General features: G+C 41.0%; 1 protein-coding gene across 1 annotated transcript in view; it reads right to left on the bottom strand.

Annotated features, from left to right (window-relative positions):
- Col28a1 (collagen type XXVIII alpha 1 chain) overlaps positions 1-17,734 on the bottom strand; it is a 155,909-nt gene that overhangs the window by 105,974 nt on the left and 32,201 nt on the right. The window contains exons 11-13 of the mRNA XM_035450390.1: positions 12,451-12,519; positions 11,328-11,396; positions 1,694-1,762 (exon numbers count right to left, since the gene is read on the bottom strand). Of these exons, the coding sequence (XP_035306281.1) occupies positions 1,694-1,762; positions 11,328-11,396; positions 12,451-12,519 (207 nt within the window). The remainder of the gene's footprint in view (positions 1-1,693; positions 1,763-11,327; positions 11,397-12,450; positions 12,520-17,734) is intronic.

Below are 17,734 nucleotides of genomic sequence, written 5' to 3'. Positions count from 1 at the left end.
GCCCTGGGTTATTATTATTACTATTCCAAAGTATGTATCATATATACTGTGTGTGTGTGTGTGTGTGTGTGTGTGTGTGTGTGTGTGTGTGTGTGTGATTTGCCTGTATGTATGTCTGTGCACCATGTGCCTCCAGAAGAGGGCATCAGATGCCCTGGAACTGGAGTTACATGTGGTCATGAACCACCATGCAAGTGCTGGGAAGCAAACATGGGTCCTCTGGCAGGGCAGCTAGTGCTCTTGAATTACTGAGCAATCTCTCCAGCCCCCATTGGATCACTTTTATATGGTATAAAAATATGCTGGACATGCCCTGGAATATTGTACTTTCTAGTATCTTAGTATTTAGCATAATATTCTCATCCCTTCCTTGGCTTTAGCACACAGAGCTATAAAGAGAAATATTCTGACTATTTGAATTTTCTAGGTTTCTTGGGTTAGACATGAGTAGAAATCTACTAAATACCAAAATATTTAAGGAACTACATGTAACTTTTTGAAATATTGTAATAAACTGAATTTGATCTGCCTTCTTAAGAATGGTTCCTTGGATGGTCAAAGGCAATTCATTTGTAAGGTCACCTTATCCCACATATTCTTCGCAGTTTTAACAAGGACAACTTTTAAAAATTTAACCCATCTATCATTCACAATTCGATGTCTGCTGTTTTAGCTTTCCCCTCTTCAAATGTGGGTTTCCCATGGGTACCAATATTGATCATGGTAGAGAGATGTAAGAATGAGATGCTTAGAGCATGTGGCTGTATCTGAAAGATCAGACATCAGTGACTTAAAAGGATAGCATGTGAGATGTTGTTAGACACTTGGAGAGCTCTTAATTCTCCAGATTGTGTATGCAACTCAACATGTATGTTTCAGAGAGAGACTTTAGAAATGAAGAAAGATTCCAAAGGTGTCTCTTATTCTGAAAATGTATGGCTAGGTCCCAAAATACCTTAGAAAATTGTTTTCTATGTGTCTTCAGGCAGATATGCTGTAAACTGAAGACCACGGGTTGGCCAACACAGACCACTAAGCAGACCCCACTGCCTACTTCTGTTAATATGGTTTTATTGGTCAGCCACATGTTATCATTTATATATTTTTGTGGCTATTTTCAGACTACAACAGAGCTGAGTCATTACTGTAGTTATCAAGGGCTCATAAAGCTTGAAGAACCTGGTACTTTGGACCTTTACAGAAAGAACTGGGGTATAGGAAGCAGTAGGAAGCCTGCTTTCCCAACTCCAGGTCAACAGGGGGTCTTTCTTCCTTTGTGATGTCTTGTTCTTCCTTTGTGATGAAATTATTCTTTTTATGATGTTGACAGCAATACTATTAAAACTGGTGTTAGACTTTCTTTCTTAACTGAGTTTAGTAAAACAAATCTGTAAGCCAAGGGTTGCTATAGCTTCACTCAATAACTTAACTTCTAGACCAAACACAAATGCATATAGCTTTAGTGCCTATAAACTAAGATAATTTTCTAATTAATATACGGTAATTACCCAAATTGCAAGTCTGCTGATTATTTACTTTGTAATTATAAATTTCATGCTTATGTGCTTTCATGTTATGGAGAAATTTACATATTCTTTTACTTAGTTGGTGAAAATGGCCAGGAGAACCCTTGGCTTGTAACCATTTGTGTAAGACAAAACATATTTTCCAGTGGTTCAGAAGCTGTCGTTACCTTTGGTCCTGGAAATCCTTCTCCTGGTGGGCCCCTCTCACCTGTTGCTCCCTCGGGACCACGTGGACCCTGGTTAGGATAGGAGACAGTGGGGAAGAGAACAAGGGTGAGAATGGGCCATGGTAAGATTTGGGAAGGGAAACGAGCTGAAGAAAGTGGTTAATTTCCATTCCCACAGATTCAGTGATGATGTAGTCCTGCTCCATTTTTAGTAAGGATCCTTCTAGTGCAATACACACTGTCAGCTATGAGGACCTGTAAGAGGATCCTCACTGGATTCAATTCCTTCTCTCTGAAAGGCCCACAAGCTTCTCACCATCTTCAAATTAGAAGTGGAAATAAGTAATGCTTCAGAGTAAGGGCAAGAAAACACATCCCATGAGACAAAACGTCCAGCACTGTGTGATCAGGAGGACAGAGACACTTACTCATTTGAGTAAATCTCGGGAGAGCCTTGGAGAAGGCTCTCCCAGGCCTGTGAGAAGCATGACTTCTGTTCTCGCTTTCTGACCTGACAAACTAGAGTTAGTTTTGGAGCTGGGAGAACTCACAGACAATTTTGTGCATACATTCTATATCTTCCTGAGCTCGCTAATGGGGGAACATGGTGTTTAGTCTCAGTGGTTTTAAGAACTCCTCATAACTTCTCTCAGAAAGGCACCAGGAGAAGTAAGGGCTTCTTACACAGAAAACAGTACAGTGCAAAGTGGGCTGCCAGAAAACCCATTCATGAGAAACCAAAAGAAAAAACGGGTTTGCATGAAAACTAGGCATTTTGTGTCTGTCTGTCTGTCTGTCTGTCTGTCTGTCTGTCTGTCTGTCTCTCTCTCTCTCTCTCATCTCGTGTGTGTGTGTGTGTGTGTGTGTGTGTGTGTGTGTGTGTGTGTGTACACGTGAGCGTGCGTATGAGTGAGTGAGTGGGGAGTGTCCCCTGGAACTGGAATCACAGGCTGTTGTGATAGCATCTGACATGGGTTTTGGGTGTTGAACTTGAGTCTCCACAAGAGCAATGCATGCTCTTAATTGCTGAGCCATCTTGTCAGCTCTCCCCTCACTTTCTGAGACGCGATGTCCCATCCCACTGAACCCGGAGCTGATTGTTTCTGTCTACACTGGCTAGCCAGTGAATCTCAGGATCCACCTGTCTCCACCCCAACAGTACAGAGGTTACAGATGGGCAGCACTGGTGCAGTGTGCCTACTTTGGAACTTGTTGGCAGTTCAGTAGACTACTATCACAGGCCAACTCCCTTGGCTAGGGAAACCTTTCGATCCATCTATTAGAGAAGACAGCTTAAGTTGTGTTCCAAAAACTTCTCCTTTTCTATCCATTCCCCCATTCTACCCCCAAGAGGAGGGAATCTTTTTGACTAGTGAAAGCTAATGTCTTCAGGGATAAAAGATGGTCAGAGGTCAAGAGCACTGGCTTCTCTTCCAGAGGAGCTGGTTTGATTCCCAGCACCCACATGGTGTCTCACAGGTGTCTGTAACTCCTGTTGCAAGAGATACAACACTCTCTTCTGGCCCCTTTGGAAATCAGGAATGCATGTGGTTCACAGATACACATGCAGGCAAAAACCAGTAGAGACAAAAATTAATAAAAATTAATTCCTAGTTTGGGGCACGAAGGAGATGACCTCAGTAGAATAGAGAAATTGCTGGGACAGTCGTGATACTTGAGCTCAGGCCTCCAGCACACATGCCAAAAGCTTTAGAGATCCTTTCTGCACAAGAGTGGTAGCAGGACAGGACTCAGAATGATGTGTGTCACACACTCACATGCAAGAAAACAATTAACAAGCTGTGCACGATGGTGCATGTCCTTAACCCCAGCACTTGGGAGGCTGAGGCAGGTGGGTCTATATGAGTTCCAGGCCAGCCTGGTCTGCATAGCCAGGACTACATTAGAGAGAGCCTGTCTCAAAAAAAATAATAAACCTAATTTCATCCCAATCTTGAACACATTTTTTTGCTTTTTCTTAATATCTAACATTTTAAATGTTGGTCTTTGTTATTTATGCATAGCCTACTTAGTAAAGACTTAATTAAAAGAAAAAGCTAACATGGAATTTAATTTAAATTGCAATGCTTATGGGAAAGCTAGCTTTTAACTCTAAAACCTTAATCAAAAGTCTAATATCTATGAGAGTTTACTCTAATGGCCAAGCAATTAATTAGAGAAAAAAATTAAAATGAGCATAAAAACTACACTGCAAACTAAAGTGAGAAGTGGCAAACTAATATTACACAATTTAACAGCAAAAGCATTAACAACTTATTCTCCACTAACGACCTAACCCATGAAAAACCAAAACTACATTAAATGAGAGGAATATTTGTATTGAGTTCACTTATTCATTCAACAAACTTTCACCAAATGTAATAGTTTGTTTCTCTACTGGTGTGATTAAACACCATTTCCAAAAGCAACCTGGAGAGGAAAGGGTTTATTTTGGCTGGCAAATTACAGTCCATCATCAAGGAAAACTATGGTGTCAGCTCAAGGAGGAACCTGAAAGCAGGAATTGAAGCAGGAACCATGTTGCTTACTGGCTTTCTTAAATAGCTTAGACACGCCTGTATAGGGGTGGCACCACCCATAGTGGACTGAGTGCTCCCACATCACTTAAGCAATTAAAAGAATGCCCCCACAGGCATGCCCACAAGCCAATCTAATGGAAAAAGTCCCTCAACTGAGGTTACTTGTTCCTAGATGACTCTAGTTGGTATCAAGTTGACAAAAGTTAAGCAGTACAGCTGACTCCTTGTCAACTCTACACACAAACACATCACTATAAACCATAACCTTTCATTTGCTGATTGTTCTCGAGAGCTCATGTTAATAACAAAATACAAAATAGACTCAAAGTTTAAAATTCTTAATCTTCATAGTTTACAACACTTTAAAAGTCCATGTTCTCTTTAGAACTCTAAAGTCTTTTATCTCTCTAAAATCCAAAGTCAGTTATATACTTTTATTATTATTATTATTATTATTATTATTATTATTATTATTATTAAAGAAGGGCTAGAGCACAGTTATAATCAGATCACAGCAAAACCCTAGTTCAGCAGGGTAGTTCAAATCCTGTGTGTGACATTTGTAACTCACTCATAACCTTCGGAACTCCAAAGGACTTGGGCAGTCCCACTTCTGTGGCACACACAGATTGTCTCTGAGGCTCAGGCCAGCTCCACTCCACATCTGTCACTGTCCTTAGTGGTCTTCCCACTGTCCCGTCATCTCCAACATGCAAGGGTCTCCACTGTAACTGAGACTTCATCTTCACCAATGGTCTCTCCGGGCCTTCTCAGGAACTCCAACCCTGTTACCTAGTACCAAGCCTAAAGCCTCAGCTTCTTTCAGGTTCCTTCCGTCCTGAGGCTTCCACAGCAACTGAGGCTATACTGTTACCAATCTCCTTCTAGCCTCAGGAACTTCGACCCTGCCACATGGTGCCAGGTCTCAGGTTATCCCCATTACCTCTTCAATTCTTATGCCTCTGCTGCAGAGATTTGTAGTGGTATTTGTGTGTCAAATAGACAATTGTGCTGGTTTAATTTTTGTCAACTTGATACAAACTAGAGTCACTTGTGCAGAGAAATTTCAAATATGGGGTTGCCTCCACCAGATTGGACTGTGGGCATGTCTGTGCCGTGTTTTTTCTCGACTAATTATTGATATGAGTGGGCCCTGCCCACTGTGGGTGGTGCCACCACTGGGCAGGTGGCCCTAAGTTGTATGAGAAAGCACTCTGAGCAGGACATGGAGAGCGAGCCTCTGTGTCAGTTCCTGAGCTTACACCATGGATGGCTTCCTCAGCTGAAATACTCCCACCACCACCGCTACCAAGTGTCTCCAGTAATGGTGTTTTTCAAAGTAACAGAATACTAATATATTGAATACCCGGTAGGTAAAAGTAACTGTGCTGGGGTCTAGGAATAGCAGACAGACCCACTCCTGGTCTTGGGGAGTAAATAGTCTTTTATGATAGTGAAAACTGATTTCAGTGACGTTTACACTGAGGTAGAACAGTAAGTTGTACTACATACTAACAGTTGTGAGTTAAACACTGTCCTAAGTATTAATCACCCAATACATACTTGCCAGGATTGACTAGAAGAAGAGGATTTGGGTCCCACAACTGCTACACCTGTCCTTTTCTGGAAGCCTGCACGTAATCCAGTCTGGCTTGCCTTGAACAGTGTGGAGAGAGGCACAGTGAACAGAACCAACACCAGTCCCCCTTCCTTACTTCTCTGCATTTCTAGAACATGTCAGCTGAGGTGAAAGCAAGAGTATTGGCACTCTGTAACTCCTGATTCCAAGCCCCAAAGACAGAACTAGTACTCATGGGCAAAAGGTTAGGTGATTTCAAAACCAGTGATTCAAGGCTTAATCACCACAAGCTGGAGTGACATTCCAGACCATTAGACAGCTCTCATGTCCTTCAGCTAAGTAGAAATGAAGGAAGGTGGTTATTAACCAGAGAAGAGAAATAGCAGGCACTTGGGCTAGAGGAATGATGCTCTCAATTTAATAGGCATTGCAAACTACCATTTTACAAAAACACATATTTGTAAATGGTGATGCATCAGCTTTATTTTTATTTTTAGCATAAATTTTTATTGATTATTTGAAAATTTCACACAACGCACCCAATTACATTTACTTCCCAGTCCACCCAGTTGCACCCCTGCCTCCACGTAGGTATGTTTTGATTTTAATTTGTGTATGTGTTTGTTTAGATAAGATCTCATGTAACCCAGACCCACCTCAATGACCCTGAACCCTGATCCTCCTGCCTTAATCCTGAGATACAGTATGAACCACCACAGTGGGTTTATGTAGTGCTGGGCATTGAACCCAGAGCCTTCTGCATGTTAGGCAAGCATTCTGTCAACTGAACCACTACAGCCTCAGATCTGTCTATCACCTTTTAAAGACAGAAAGGCTTCCATAAATAATCTCACTGTCTTTGTAAAAGCTATGAGAAGTGATTACAACCACAACAGACTTATTTGGCTTTTACCAAATATATTGTATAATGCAGGAACATAATTAGTACAGTCTCATCAGTGAAAGCTTTATGGCTATATAACAATGAAATAAAATATGATTGCTCAATATATTTATAGTATTACTTCCCATAATAAAATCAGGCATTAGAGGTAAGTGTGCTAACGCATAGCAAAAATTGGCCATTATCTTCAAACAGTGTCATCTATTTTATTTTTAACCTCAAAGTAATTAGAGTTCTACTTCAGAGCATACTTTTTTTATTGAAAGTACTCTGAATAACCTTGCATACACAGAGAAATTTCCTGGAGACTCTTGGCCAATTTACTTTTTATGAATTAGTTATAGGTACCAGATAAGCACCACACTAGTGTAATTACACAGAGACAAGGGCTAACAGTACAGAATTAGATATCTGAGCTCAAATGCTACTTCAACTATCAGCACACTTACTTTACTGTGACATCAAGAGTAGTACTAACCCCCAGGTCACCAGAAATTAACAGGCAAAGAGGCAAAAGCAAAGCCATTTCAGCAGAATCCTTCCCAATTTTCTTTCTTTCTTTCATTCTTTCTTTCTTTCTTCCATTTTCTTTCTTTCTTTCTTTCTTTCTTTCTTTTTGTTTTTTGTTTTTGTTTTTATTTTTTGTTGTTTTTTGAGACAGGGTTTCTCTGTGTAGCTTTGGAGCCTATCCTGGCCCTTGCTCTGGAGACCAGGCTGGCCTCGAACTCACAGAGATCCTCCTGCCTCTGCCTCCCGAGTGCTGGGATTAAAGGTGTGTGCCGCCAACGCCTGGCTCCAATTTTCTTGCTACTTCTAAGTAATTACAAAATGTACATGGTTGATATTACTGTTGTTGTTGTTGTTATGACATTTGACACAAAATTTTTGTACTGGGCTTTTCCTCACCTTTGTTATGATCTTTCTTTCCAATTAAATCACAAACCATCATAGAGTCAGCATAATTTGCATAACTGTAGTTTGGAAAAGAAGAATTGCATGTTCTGACAACACTGTGAAAGTGTTCTAGCTACAAAACAGATAGATAAGAATCATAAAAGCATACCTGAGCCCAGAGAAACAGTAAAGATCTCAACACTCAAAAATTAGAGGTATATTCTATATAGGCATGTGAGCTGCTGCCATGGCCCAGAAAACTGAAGAAGAGGATTCTCCACTCCCTGAGGCACTGGGCAGGTGTTAGGCGCTGTTAAAGCAGTTAAATCACCATTAGAGTTAATCAGAACTTCTTTAAGTTCTTAAGCACTCTGATGATCATTTCCTTCAAATGAGCAAATCACTTGAGGGCTGGGGCAGTCAGACTCTCTCATTAGCAAACGTTGCACTCCCTTGCTGCTCTGGCTTCCCAGAAAAAAAGGACTGTCAATCAAGTAGCCAACCTTACTATCCTTATGCCACCACAGCCATCACTTATGGACATCTTGAGAGAATTCCACAGTGATCCCCCTGGCTTCTGAAGGCACAGCCTTGGCCAGGGCTATTTGAAATGGTTTGTATCAGCCTACATAGACTTATATGACCCTATAGCCATTTCCACCCGGGGCCACAAGGGGAGAGCAGATGGACTTCTGTGGTCAGTGCTAAAGAGGCAAAGGTATGATTGGTGCAAGAAGCATAAGCCTTCATTTGCAGTCAAGGTATAGTGTGACTGGATAAAGGATAAATTACTAAGAAATTGTAAACAGGCTGCAAACATTTCAAAGGGGACAGTTGCTAGTGGTAGACAGTGGAATTAACACGTAATGACGATGTCCATCACTGTTAAGAACATATGGATAAAGATATATCTTTCTTTGCTCTCCCTCTATGTCCTTCCCCTATCTCCACAGTCCAGTTCTCTCATGTTCTCTTCCCCCTTTTCTCCCCTCCCGCTGATCCCCTTCTGCTCCCCCCACTATGCTCTCAATTTTCTCAGGAGATCTTGTCTATTTCCCTTTCCGAGGGGAATCCATGTATGTCCCTCTTAGGCTTCTCCTTGTTACCTAGGTCATGGACTATAGGCTGTTTGTCCTTCACTTCGTGTCTACTATCCACTTATGAGTGAGGACATACTGTGAAAGAGATATCTTGATTGAGGGAGTCATTATGGGGCTAGTAAGAAACCTGGCACTAAGGAAATTCCCAGGAATCCTCAAGGACGACCCCAAATAAGACCCTAAGCATTAGTGGAGAGTGTCCCTGACCTGGCCGTCCCTGTATTATCATCATAGATTGATGATAATCTATGACTACCTGATGACTACCTGAATTATCATCATAGAACTGAAGGCATCCAGTAACTGATGGAAGCAGATGCAGAGATCCACAGCTAAGAACTGAGCTGAGCTCCCAGAGTCCAGTCAAAGAGAGGGAGGAGCAATAATATGAGCAAAGGAGTCAAGACCATTTTGGGGATACACACAGAGATAGCTGACCTGAGCTAGTGGGAGCTCACTGACTCCAGACTGACAGCTGGGGAATCTGCATAGGACCAAACTAGGTCCTCTGAATACAGGTGACAGTTGTGTGGCTTGGGCAGTCTCTGGGGCCACTGGCAGTGGGACCAGGATTTATCCCTCATGTTTGAACTGGCTTTTTGGAGCCCATTCTCTTTGAAGGAATACCTTGCTCAGCCTAGATATAGGGGGAAGGGCCTTGATCCTGCCTCAAAGAGATGTGCCAGACTTTGTTGACTCCCTATGGGAAGCCTTACCCTCTCTGAGGTAAGGGGGCAGGTAGGGGGAAGGTAGTGAAAGGAGAGAAGGGAGTGGGAACTGAGATTGGTATGTAAAATGAGAAAAGATTAAATTTTTAAAAATGTTAAATAAAAAAAAAAGGTAAGGGTCACTGGGTAGTGGTGGTGCATGCCTTTTATCCCAGCACTCAGGAGGTAGGACCAGGGACAAGGCTTAATGGGTAAAGAGGATTGCTGCCATCAGACAAATGAAGTTCAATCCCTAGAACCCATGAAGAAAGTAGAGAACTGACTCCTATGTGTGCCATGGTACATGAATGTCCACTCCAACATGCATGCTTACACACACACACACACACACACACAGAGAGAGAGAGAGAGAGAGAGAGAGAGAGAGAGAGAGAGAGAATAAAAGAGGAAGGAAGCTATCATAAACTAAGAAACTATTTAAAATGTGGATAAAACTAAATAAATGTTAACTGAAAAAATACTGCAACAATAATAAATAATTTAGGTAGAATGAGATGACGTAGAACAATGTAAATAAGAGATAACTATCTAGACTCTATAAAGAAATCAAATTGGGGAACTAGAGAGACGGCTCTGCAGTGAAAGATCTTTCTGCTCTAGCAGAAAACCCCAATTCAGGTCCCAACACCCACATTGAGGCAGCTCACAACCACCTGCAACTCCAGCTCCAGAAGATCAAGGCCCTCTCCTCAGGCCCCATAGAACCCTGAAATCATATGCAACACACACACACACACACACACACACACACACACACACACACACACCACAGCCCCTCAGACAATATTCTGTTGTTTCATTCACAGGTACTGTATGTTTCTATTAGTGATTACATGAAGCAACATGCACAGCAAAACCACTGCTGTGGCTAGCTGCTCTTGCTTCCTGCCGCCTTAGTGAGTCAGCTACAGCTCTTTGCTGAGAATAAAGATTACTTGAAAAGTTATGAAGAACCTCAGAGCAGAAGAGTCATGTTTTATTCATTTCCTCTTCAGAGCTCTCTTGACAGAACCCTTTTTTTCCTTTTCCAACAATAGCAAACTTCAAAGCTACATAAGGTGGTAGCTGTGAATAACACAGGCTTTATCTTTGTCCCATGGCCAATCCTAACTTTAGAGCATTCTCGAGGATTACATAATGAGAAGATCCTCAGCCTCATTCCAGTCCCCATTGTTCTCAGGGCTATAGTGATGCCAATCACCATGTACCGACATAGGCCTTAATCCTGATCTGTCACCTCCTAGGAACCTTTGACACATGAGAACTCTTTTTCTTTGCCAAGCTAATTCATCTTCCAAGAGATTACAATGAGAGAAGAGCAGTTGAAAAGATGACACATACATTCTATATGTCTTAGGGTTTCTATTGCTGTGAAGAGACACCATGCCCACAGCAAATGTATACAGTAAGACTGTAAGGGGCTAGCTCCCTCACAGTTCCAGAGGTTCAGCCCATTCTCATCACGATGGGGAGCATGGTGGCGTTGCAGGCAGAGGTGGCACTGGTGAAGCAGCTGAGAATCCTACATCCTACATCTTGCAGGCAACAGGAAGTCAACTGAGACACTGGACGGTATCCTCAGCATCATAATTGTCAAAGCCTGCCTCCACAGTGACTCCCTTCCTCCAACCAGGCCATAACCACTCCAACAAAGCCACACCTTCCAATTGTGCCACTCCCTAAGAGATTCTGAGGGCAAATTACATTCAGGCTACCACACTATACATGTAGTCTATTTCAAGCATGAAAAAGTAATGTAGGTTTGGTTCTTAAATACTTCTATTATTAATGTACCTTTTAACATAAAAACATACAGAGGAGAGTCACTTGTGCATTTATTTTTATCAGAACAAACACATAGAGTTAGATCTTCTGTGTTGGCCACTTACTGGCTGTCCGGGTTCACCAATTCCAATCGGTCCTGGAGCCCCTGTTCTTCCTTCCTGGCCCCTTTCTCCCTGAGACAGGAAGAGGAGAATTACATGGTGAGTTTTTAAATAAATAATACAATGATACCAAATATTCTGGGATAAATAGCAAAACGGCCAAACTTTTCATATTCAAGAACAACAACAAAAATTATATTTGGAGGAGGCTAATTGGCTTCAATGTGAACTGAAACAAACAAGCTGCCCTAAAATGTTGAGCAGCTCTTGTCTAAATGCAACCCAGTAGATCCAGCACTTACAAATGACAGTGTAGCAATGGCGCAGAGGAATTGCAGTTGTTTCTGAGATGGCCATGATAAGATGTGCACTGTTCCTGCCGCTGTCCTAAAACAGCACCCATTCCTTGTCCCCATGCTACCATTTCACTTCTCCTTCAACTGTTTTACACTGACTTCCTTCCAAAGAATCCTTCTCCAGTATTTCTGCCCTCTCTGGAGCCTCTATGTTGTTGTTGCTGAAATACTGTGCACGATGGCACTTGACTGCCTTCTAAGCATACTGAATAGAACTGCTTCCTTTCGGGTCTGTATTAAAGTCTAATTGTCTGCACCACGAAATCCACTTAAAATCAGTACATATTATTGTTATTATTGTTGTTGTTGTTGTTATGACAGACCTCTGCTCTCTCAATGTTCTGTGTGACATGGAGCATCCCAGGATGCTCCTCCCTACCTTTGCAGTTCCTCCCAAATCTTCCTCCCAAATGCTAGCATTTACTCATTCAGTGTGTTGGGCCTCTAGGGTCTGCTCATGTAATATGAGCAGGTGGTAGTTTACACATTAAGATACTATGCTTCCCAATAGTATATTTGCATATTAGTGTTTAAAACTCAATAAACCCAACAGAACCAGATGTGCATTGTGAGAGACAGGACATTTGGAGACAAGCACAGTTTTCATTCCAATGAAGTCAGAACGTATCTTGATTATTCGATTGAGACCATGATGCTGCAGTGTGCCAAGATCCAAAATGTATGTAACTGCTGCAGAAAATGCACAGCATTTACACTCCACTTTCTCAGTCCAAACAGTTATCTATGGACAAAGAAGCAAATATCTTTACCTTAACACCTTGCTGTCCAATACCAGGGGCTCCCGGGGGACCAGAAGGACCAGGAGGACCTGGCTCACCCTGGAATGGAAAAAAGCGGCATGGTAGGTCAACTCAATAGTATTTGTTGAGCAGTTCTTTGATGTGCAGGGTTTCAATGGGAGCTCTGAGAAAAAAACAACAAAGCCTAGTACTCAGTCCCTGTCCTCAGTTGTTTATAGTGCTGAATACACATTTAAAAATATTGCAACTCATAAGAAAAATAAACATAATATTCCTTAACCCCTCTGGCTCCTATAATCCTTGCTCCCTCTCTTCAGCAGGATTCCCTGAGCTCAGCCCGATGTCTCGCTGGCTATGGGTCTCTAACTGTTTCCATAAGTCACTGAATGAAGTCTCTCTGGTGACAATTGGGATAGTCACCAATCTGATAACAGCAGATGACCAGTTTAGGCTACATATTCCCTATTGCTAAGAATCTTAGCTGGGGCCATTCTTGTGTAGATTTGTGGGAGTTCCCCCTGCTTTCCCTTCACTTCTACCTAACCCTGAAAGGTACACCCCTTCCAGACATGTAAGGGTTGTAGGAGCCCGAGAGGTCAAGGAACAAGAAAACTCACAGAAACAACTAATCTGGCTCATAGGAGCTCCAGAGTCTGAACCAACAACCAGGGAGCCTCACTGGGGCTGACCTGAGCCCTCTATATACATGTGACAGTTGTGTAGCTTGGTCTATCTGTGGAACGTCTAACAATGGGAGCAGGAGCTGTCCCAAGTACTTTGTCTGGCTCAAGGGAACCTGTTTTCCTTATGCTAGTTGCCTTGCCCAGCCTAAATACAATTGCTCAATCCTACTGCAACTTAAAACATACAGAAACAAAATTTAAATTAAGTACCTATCACTTTGATTAATTTCAGTATGTTTTTATATGCACACATGGCCCTTTAATTTATGCTAAGGGGTAATTCTACCTTCTCTCATGTTTAAGGTCAGGCTTTATCTGTATTAGAGATTTCTCTTCATGTTTGCAAGAGGTAAGATTAGACATACACAGAGACCAGACTTAAGTTACAGAAAACTCAAGTTAAAGAAAATAAACATTTTTTTAAGTAATTTTGATTTTCATCCTGAGACCTATAACTTTAGAGAGGACAGATAAAAACCAAAGGACTATGGTACTGGCATGGAAGAACATGGCTTTAGAGAAGTCTGTGGGCCTTGACCAACTGTAAAAAGAAAAAGAGCAAGAAGAAAAGTCAACTTCCCAAAACATGTGTCCAGATGCAAAATTAATTAAAACACAAGAAACCTGTATAAACCTTAGGTTCAGAGTTCATGACCCTTTGGCATTTGGGTGATGGCATTCACAGCTGTCTGCTGCTCATGATATTGAAAAAACCCGATCTGGCAGGTCAATCAAGTGGAATTTCCTCCTTTTGAAATTCTCCGGTTGCTCCAGCTTTCTCCAAATGTTCTGCATCAGGCAGCTGAAGGCCACTCTTATTCTATACATTCAACCCATGGAATTTCCCTCTCATTTTCTTCATATCAGACATAAAAGTTCATACCAAATTTGGATCTGCTTTCTTAATCTTAAAATGTAAGCCAGGGTTATAAAAGACTCAGCCTCCTGGAGACGCCAACTTTTCTCTCTCTAAAGATCATTGCCTTGCAGCTTCTTACACTTTCCTCCCTGGTTGGAATGCCCATATATGTTATATGAGCCCCATATGGGTGGCTATGGCCCCATCAGTCCATAAAGGGACACCATATACTTGCTATGTGGAGGACCATGAAGTAAATACAGAGAAGTTTACGACATGCTTTTTGTTTAATTTTTAAATGTAGCATGGGCATTTTCTCTGAAGAAGGCAAACATTTGACAGATAATACAGTACATCCACCCACCTCCACCCCAAGGCAGCATGTAGGGAAAATACTAAACACAAGGCTGGGTATGGTTTGGGTTGTTTTGGTTTTGTTTGATTAAGGTTTATTACATTTGTTTGTTCATTTCTTTACTGGCTGTATGTGTGTGGGTTCCCATGCCATGGCACACAGATGGAGATCAGAGGACAATATTTAAGACTTGGTTCTCAACAACCAATAAGATAAACATATACAGAAGGACATTCCCCATCATCTTCTCTTTTCTGTCTAAATAAAAAGAAGGGTAATTTATCTTTTATAATAACTGAAGATAATTATAACCATAACTATCTGTCTTCAACTCCATAAAAGACCACAGAAGGATAATATATAAACTCTAGAATTGACAGAGACATCTTGCTACCTGGACAGTCACCCAAAGTTCCTCCTTAACGTTGGGGCATCCATCTTCAGTACATAGGCCACAGTGTGTCTTCTCCACTTCTCCATTTCAGCAGGAACCCTTCAGGATTATTCATATTGTTTTGTAAGTTCAGAGGTCACTTTCTTGTGGGTCCTGTATACACAGTAACAAACAGTCCAGGCAAGGGCAGTTTCTTGCCCAAATGGCTAATCTTTCCATGTTGAAGGCAAACTCCATAATGAGTTTCTTCGATGCCCATCCTGCTTTCTGATGCAATTGGTGTGCCAGGAGCAGTTGTGTCTCACTGTCAAGAAAACCCTAAACCATTTAAATGCCATATATTCTGTAGGTCTTTGAAAGGTTTGAAGAATATCTATCCATCTCAAATACATCTCTGTATATCTAGAAAACCTAAGTAACCTAACTGTAGGTTATGACTATTATAGGTGACTATATAATCTATATTTAATTATGCATATCACAAAATTGACCTTAACTTTTTATCAATAAATGAAAATCATACGAATGTAAAATATTTATCTCCATAACCCAATTCCCTTCTTTTCCTTTAAAAAGAGATTGACTGTGATCATTACCATTTATAACCAACCTCATCTAAATTTATAAACATTTATAAACAATAATGAAATGGTTGTTGAATAAAGTACTGTTGGCCAATAGGGGAGCAAGATAGGTGGGACTAGGAGTCAAGGAGGATTCTGGGAAATTTAGTGAAGAGATCCAGGCAGGAAGTGACATAGCAGGCAGACTCAGAATATGAGCAGGGACAAGAAGGAATTGTCCTCTTGCTCTTCCTCTTCCTCTGGCTCTCTTCTCTATGGAGCCGCCATGTGATCCTGGGGAAAAGGATGCCAACAGAAGGTGTCCTTGATAAGATAAGTCTTATAAGATATATAGATTTACGATAATTAAGACTGAGCTGGCATATAAGAAATCCTAGTCAATTGGCCAAGCAGCATTTGCAAATAAAAAAAAAAAAGACTTGGTTCCCACCTTCTACCATGTGAGTCCCAGGGATGTTAGATCAACAGTATTGGCAGCAAGCACCTTTACCCACTTTTGCTGCTTTTATTTTATTTTATTTATTTTGAGGAGGTTAAAAAAAAAGATGCATGTAGACATCTGTAATGCAGCTATTCTAAAGTCATAACAATTGTAGAAATTTGACTTTTTAGTCTCTGCTTTATTTTAATAATCAACAAATCCTCAAATGTACATGGTACATGGTTAATGTCCAAACAGTCCTACCAAATAGCAAAAACATTCACTTCAAATACACATAGCTAGTTTTTCCAAGGTAAAATCTTTCTATTAATATTGGTGTAAGATAACCTACTCTATTAAAAAACACCAGTTATCAAGAAAAAGGTTAATAACTTCATGGCAAGATAATGTTAAAAAAATTTTAAGAGTCTTAATATTTTAAATGTATTTATTGGGATAGATTTTTAGCTAAATACTTTATTTTGGAAGATAATTAAAGAGGTTATTGTGTTAATGGTGTCCTCAATTTAATTTTTTGTTTGTTTGTCTTTTGTTTTGGAAGACAGGGTTTCTCTGTGTAACAGCCCTAGTTGTTCTGGAACTTGTTTTGTTGACCAAGGTGGCCTCAAACTCACTGAGGTTCACCTAACTCTGCCTCCCGAGTACTGGAATTAAAGGAGTGCACCACCACTACCCATCTCTGAAGATCAATTTTTAAGAAATTAACCTGTTGTTTAGCTAATCTTTTTAAAAACATGGTTTTCTTTATTTTTTGCTTCTTTAAATTTAAAAGACCAGTTTTAGAAAAAGATTAAAATGCAGTTATAACATGAAATCTTAAATTCGTTTATTCTATTTTGTTCCTTTAAATACAGTTTTGTTTCCTGATAGGTCAGAAGACACTTGTGCTAAACATTTGGGGAAATCTGAGTTACTGTGAGTGTGAAAGCTTTCTTTACCCTACTCAGTGCTTATCTGTAACTTTGGTCTTGGAAATAAACTGCTGCTCTGGTTTCCAAGAAAGTTCCTTCTAACTACTGACAGAAAATTGGTTTGGTAGTTACTGCGACAAGTATGACCCAAGGTCATCAAAAAGAGAACAAGCCATCCCATCTGTGAGCCCAGGGCACCCCTTGCCCGGCCTAGTTGGTACCATGGAGATTTCTTCATGCTGCTTTTTCCAAAGAATTATAAGGATTTGGAGACTGTGGGAGGACTACTTTCCCTTACTGGAACACAGGTCATGAGTAACACATCTTCACATGCTACTAACTTAAGCTTGCTTCCCAGGAGATTGATGTCACAACATAGGACCCATAAACAAGCACTGGCATAGGGTGGTAAAGAAAGTGATATTCATTGTGAGACACATTGCCTCAGTAGGGCAGGGTATACAGAGGAATCTGCACTCAGAATTGTTCTCTGGGAATTCAGTAGAACAATGCAGACAAGACTCCAGACTTAATCCTTTGTCTCTGTTATTCCTTTCAGCCCTAATCTGTATGCACGTCCGTGTACACACATGTATGGATCATGTACCTGCAATACTAACTGCACTTGCTAGTTCCCTATTTCACTTTCATTGACCGCCAGAACCACTTGCCACAGAAAGCATTAAGAGAGCTGGTTTAAGATGCCTCACCCCACAGAGGTTTAATGGTTTGTTTCTTATGGCCTCCCTGTGAGTGGGAGTATGAGCATATGTGGGGCAATGAGTAAGTGGGTCCAGTAGACCATCTTGGTCCTTCTCTGAAGTCACAAATCCCTCTGTTGTTCTGGGCCTCAAGTGAGAAGAAGCCAATGTGAAATGAAACCTACTATTTTTTATTAATTTGCATTTAAATTAAAACAATCTTATTTTACATACCAATCCCAGTTCCCTCTCCCTCCCATCCTCCCAATTCCCCCCACCAACCCCTCATCCCACCCGCCATCAACTCTTCAGGGAGGGTGAGGCCTCCCATGGGGCATCATCAAAATCTGTTGCATCATTTGGA

Source organism: Cricetulus griseus (assembly GCF_003668045.3).
Source record: "Cricetulus griseus strain 17A/GY chromosome 1 unlocalized genomic scaffold, alternate assembly CriGri-PICRH-1.0 chr1_0, whole genome shotgun sequence".
Classification (NCBI taxonomy): domain Eukaryota; kingdom Metazoa; phylum Chordata; class Mammalia; order Rodentia; family Cricetidae; genus Cricetulus; species Cricetulus griseus.
The sequence above is the reverse complement of the archived record's forward strand: the minus strand, read 5'-3'. Positions and strand labels throughout refer to the sequence as shown.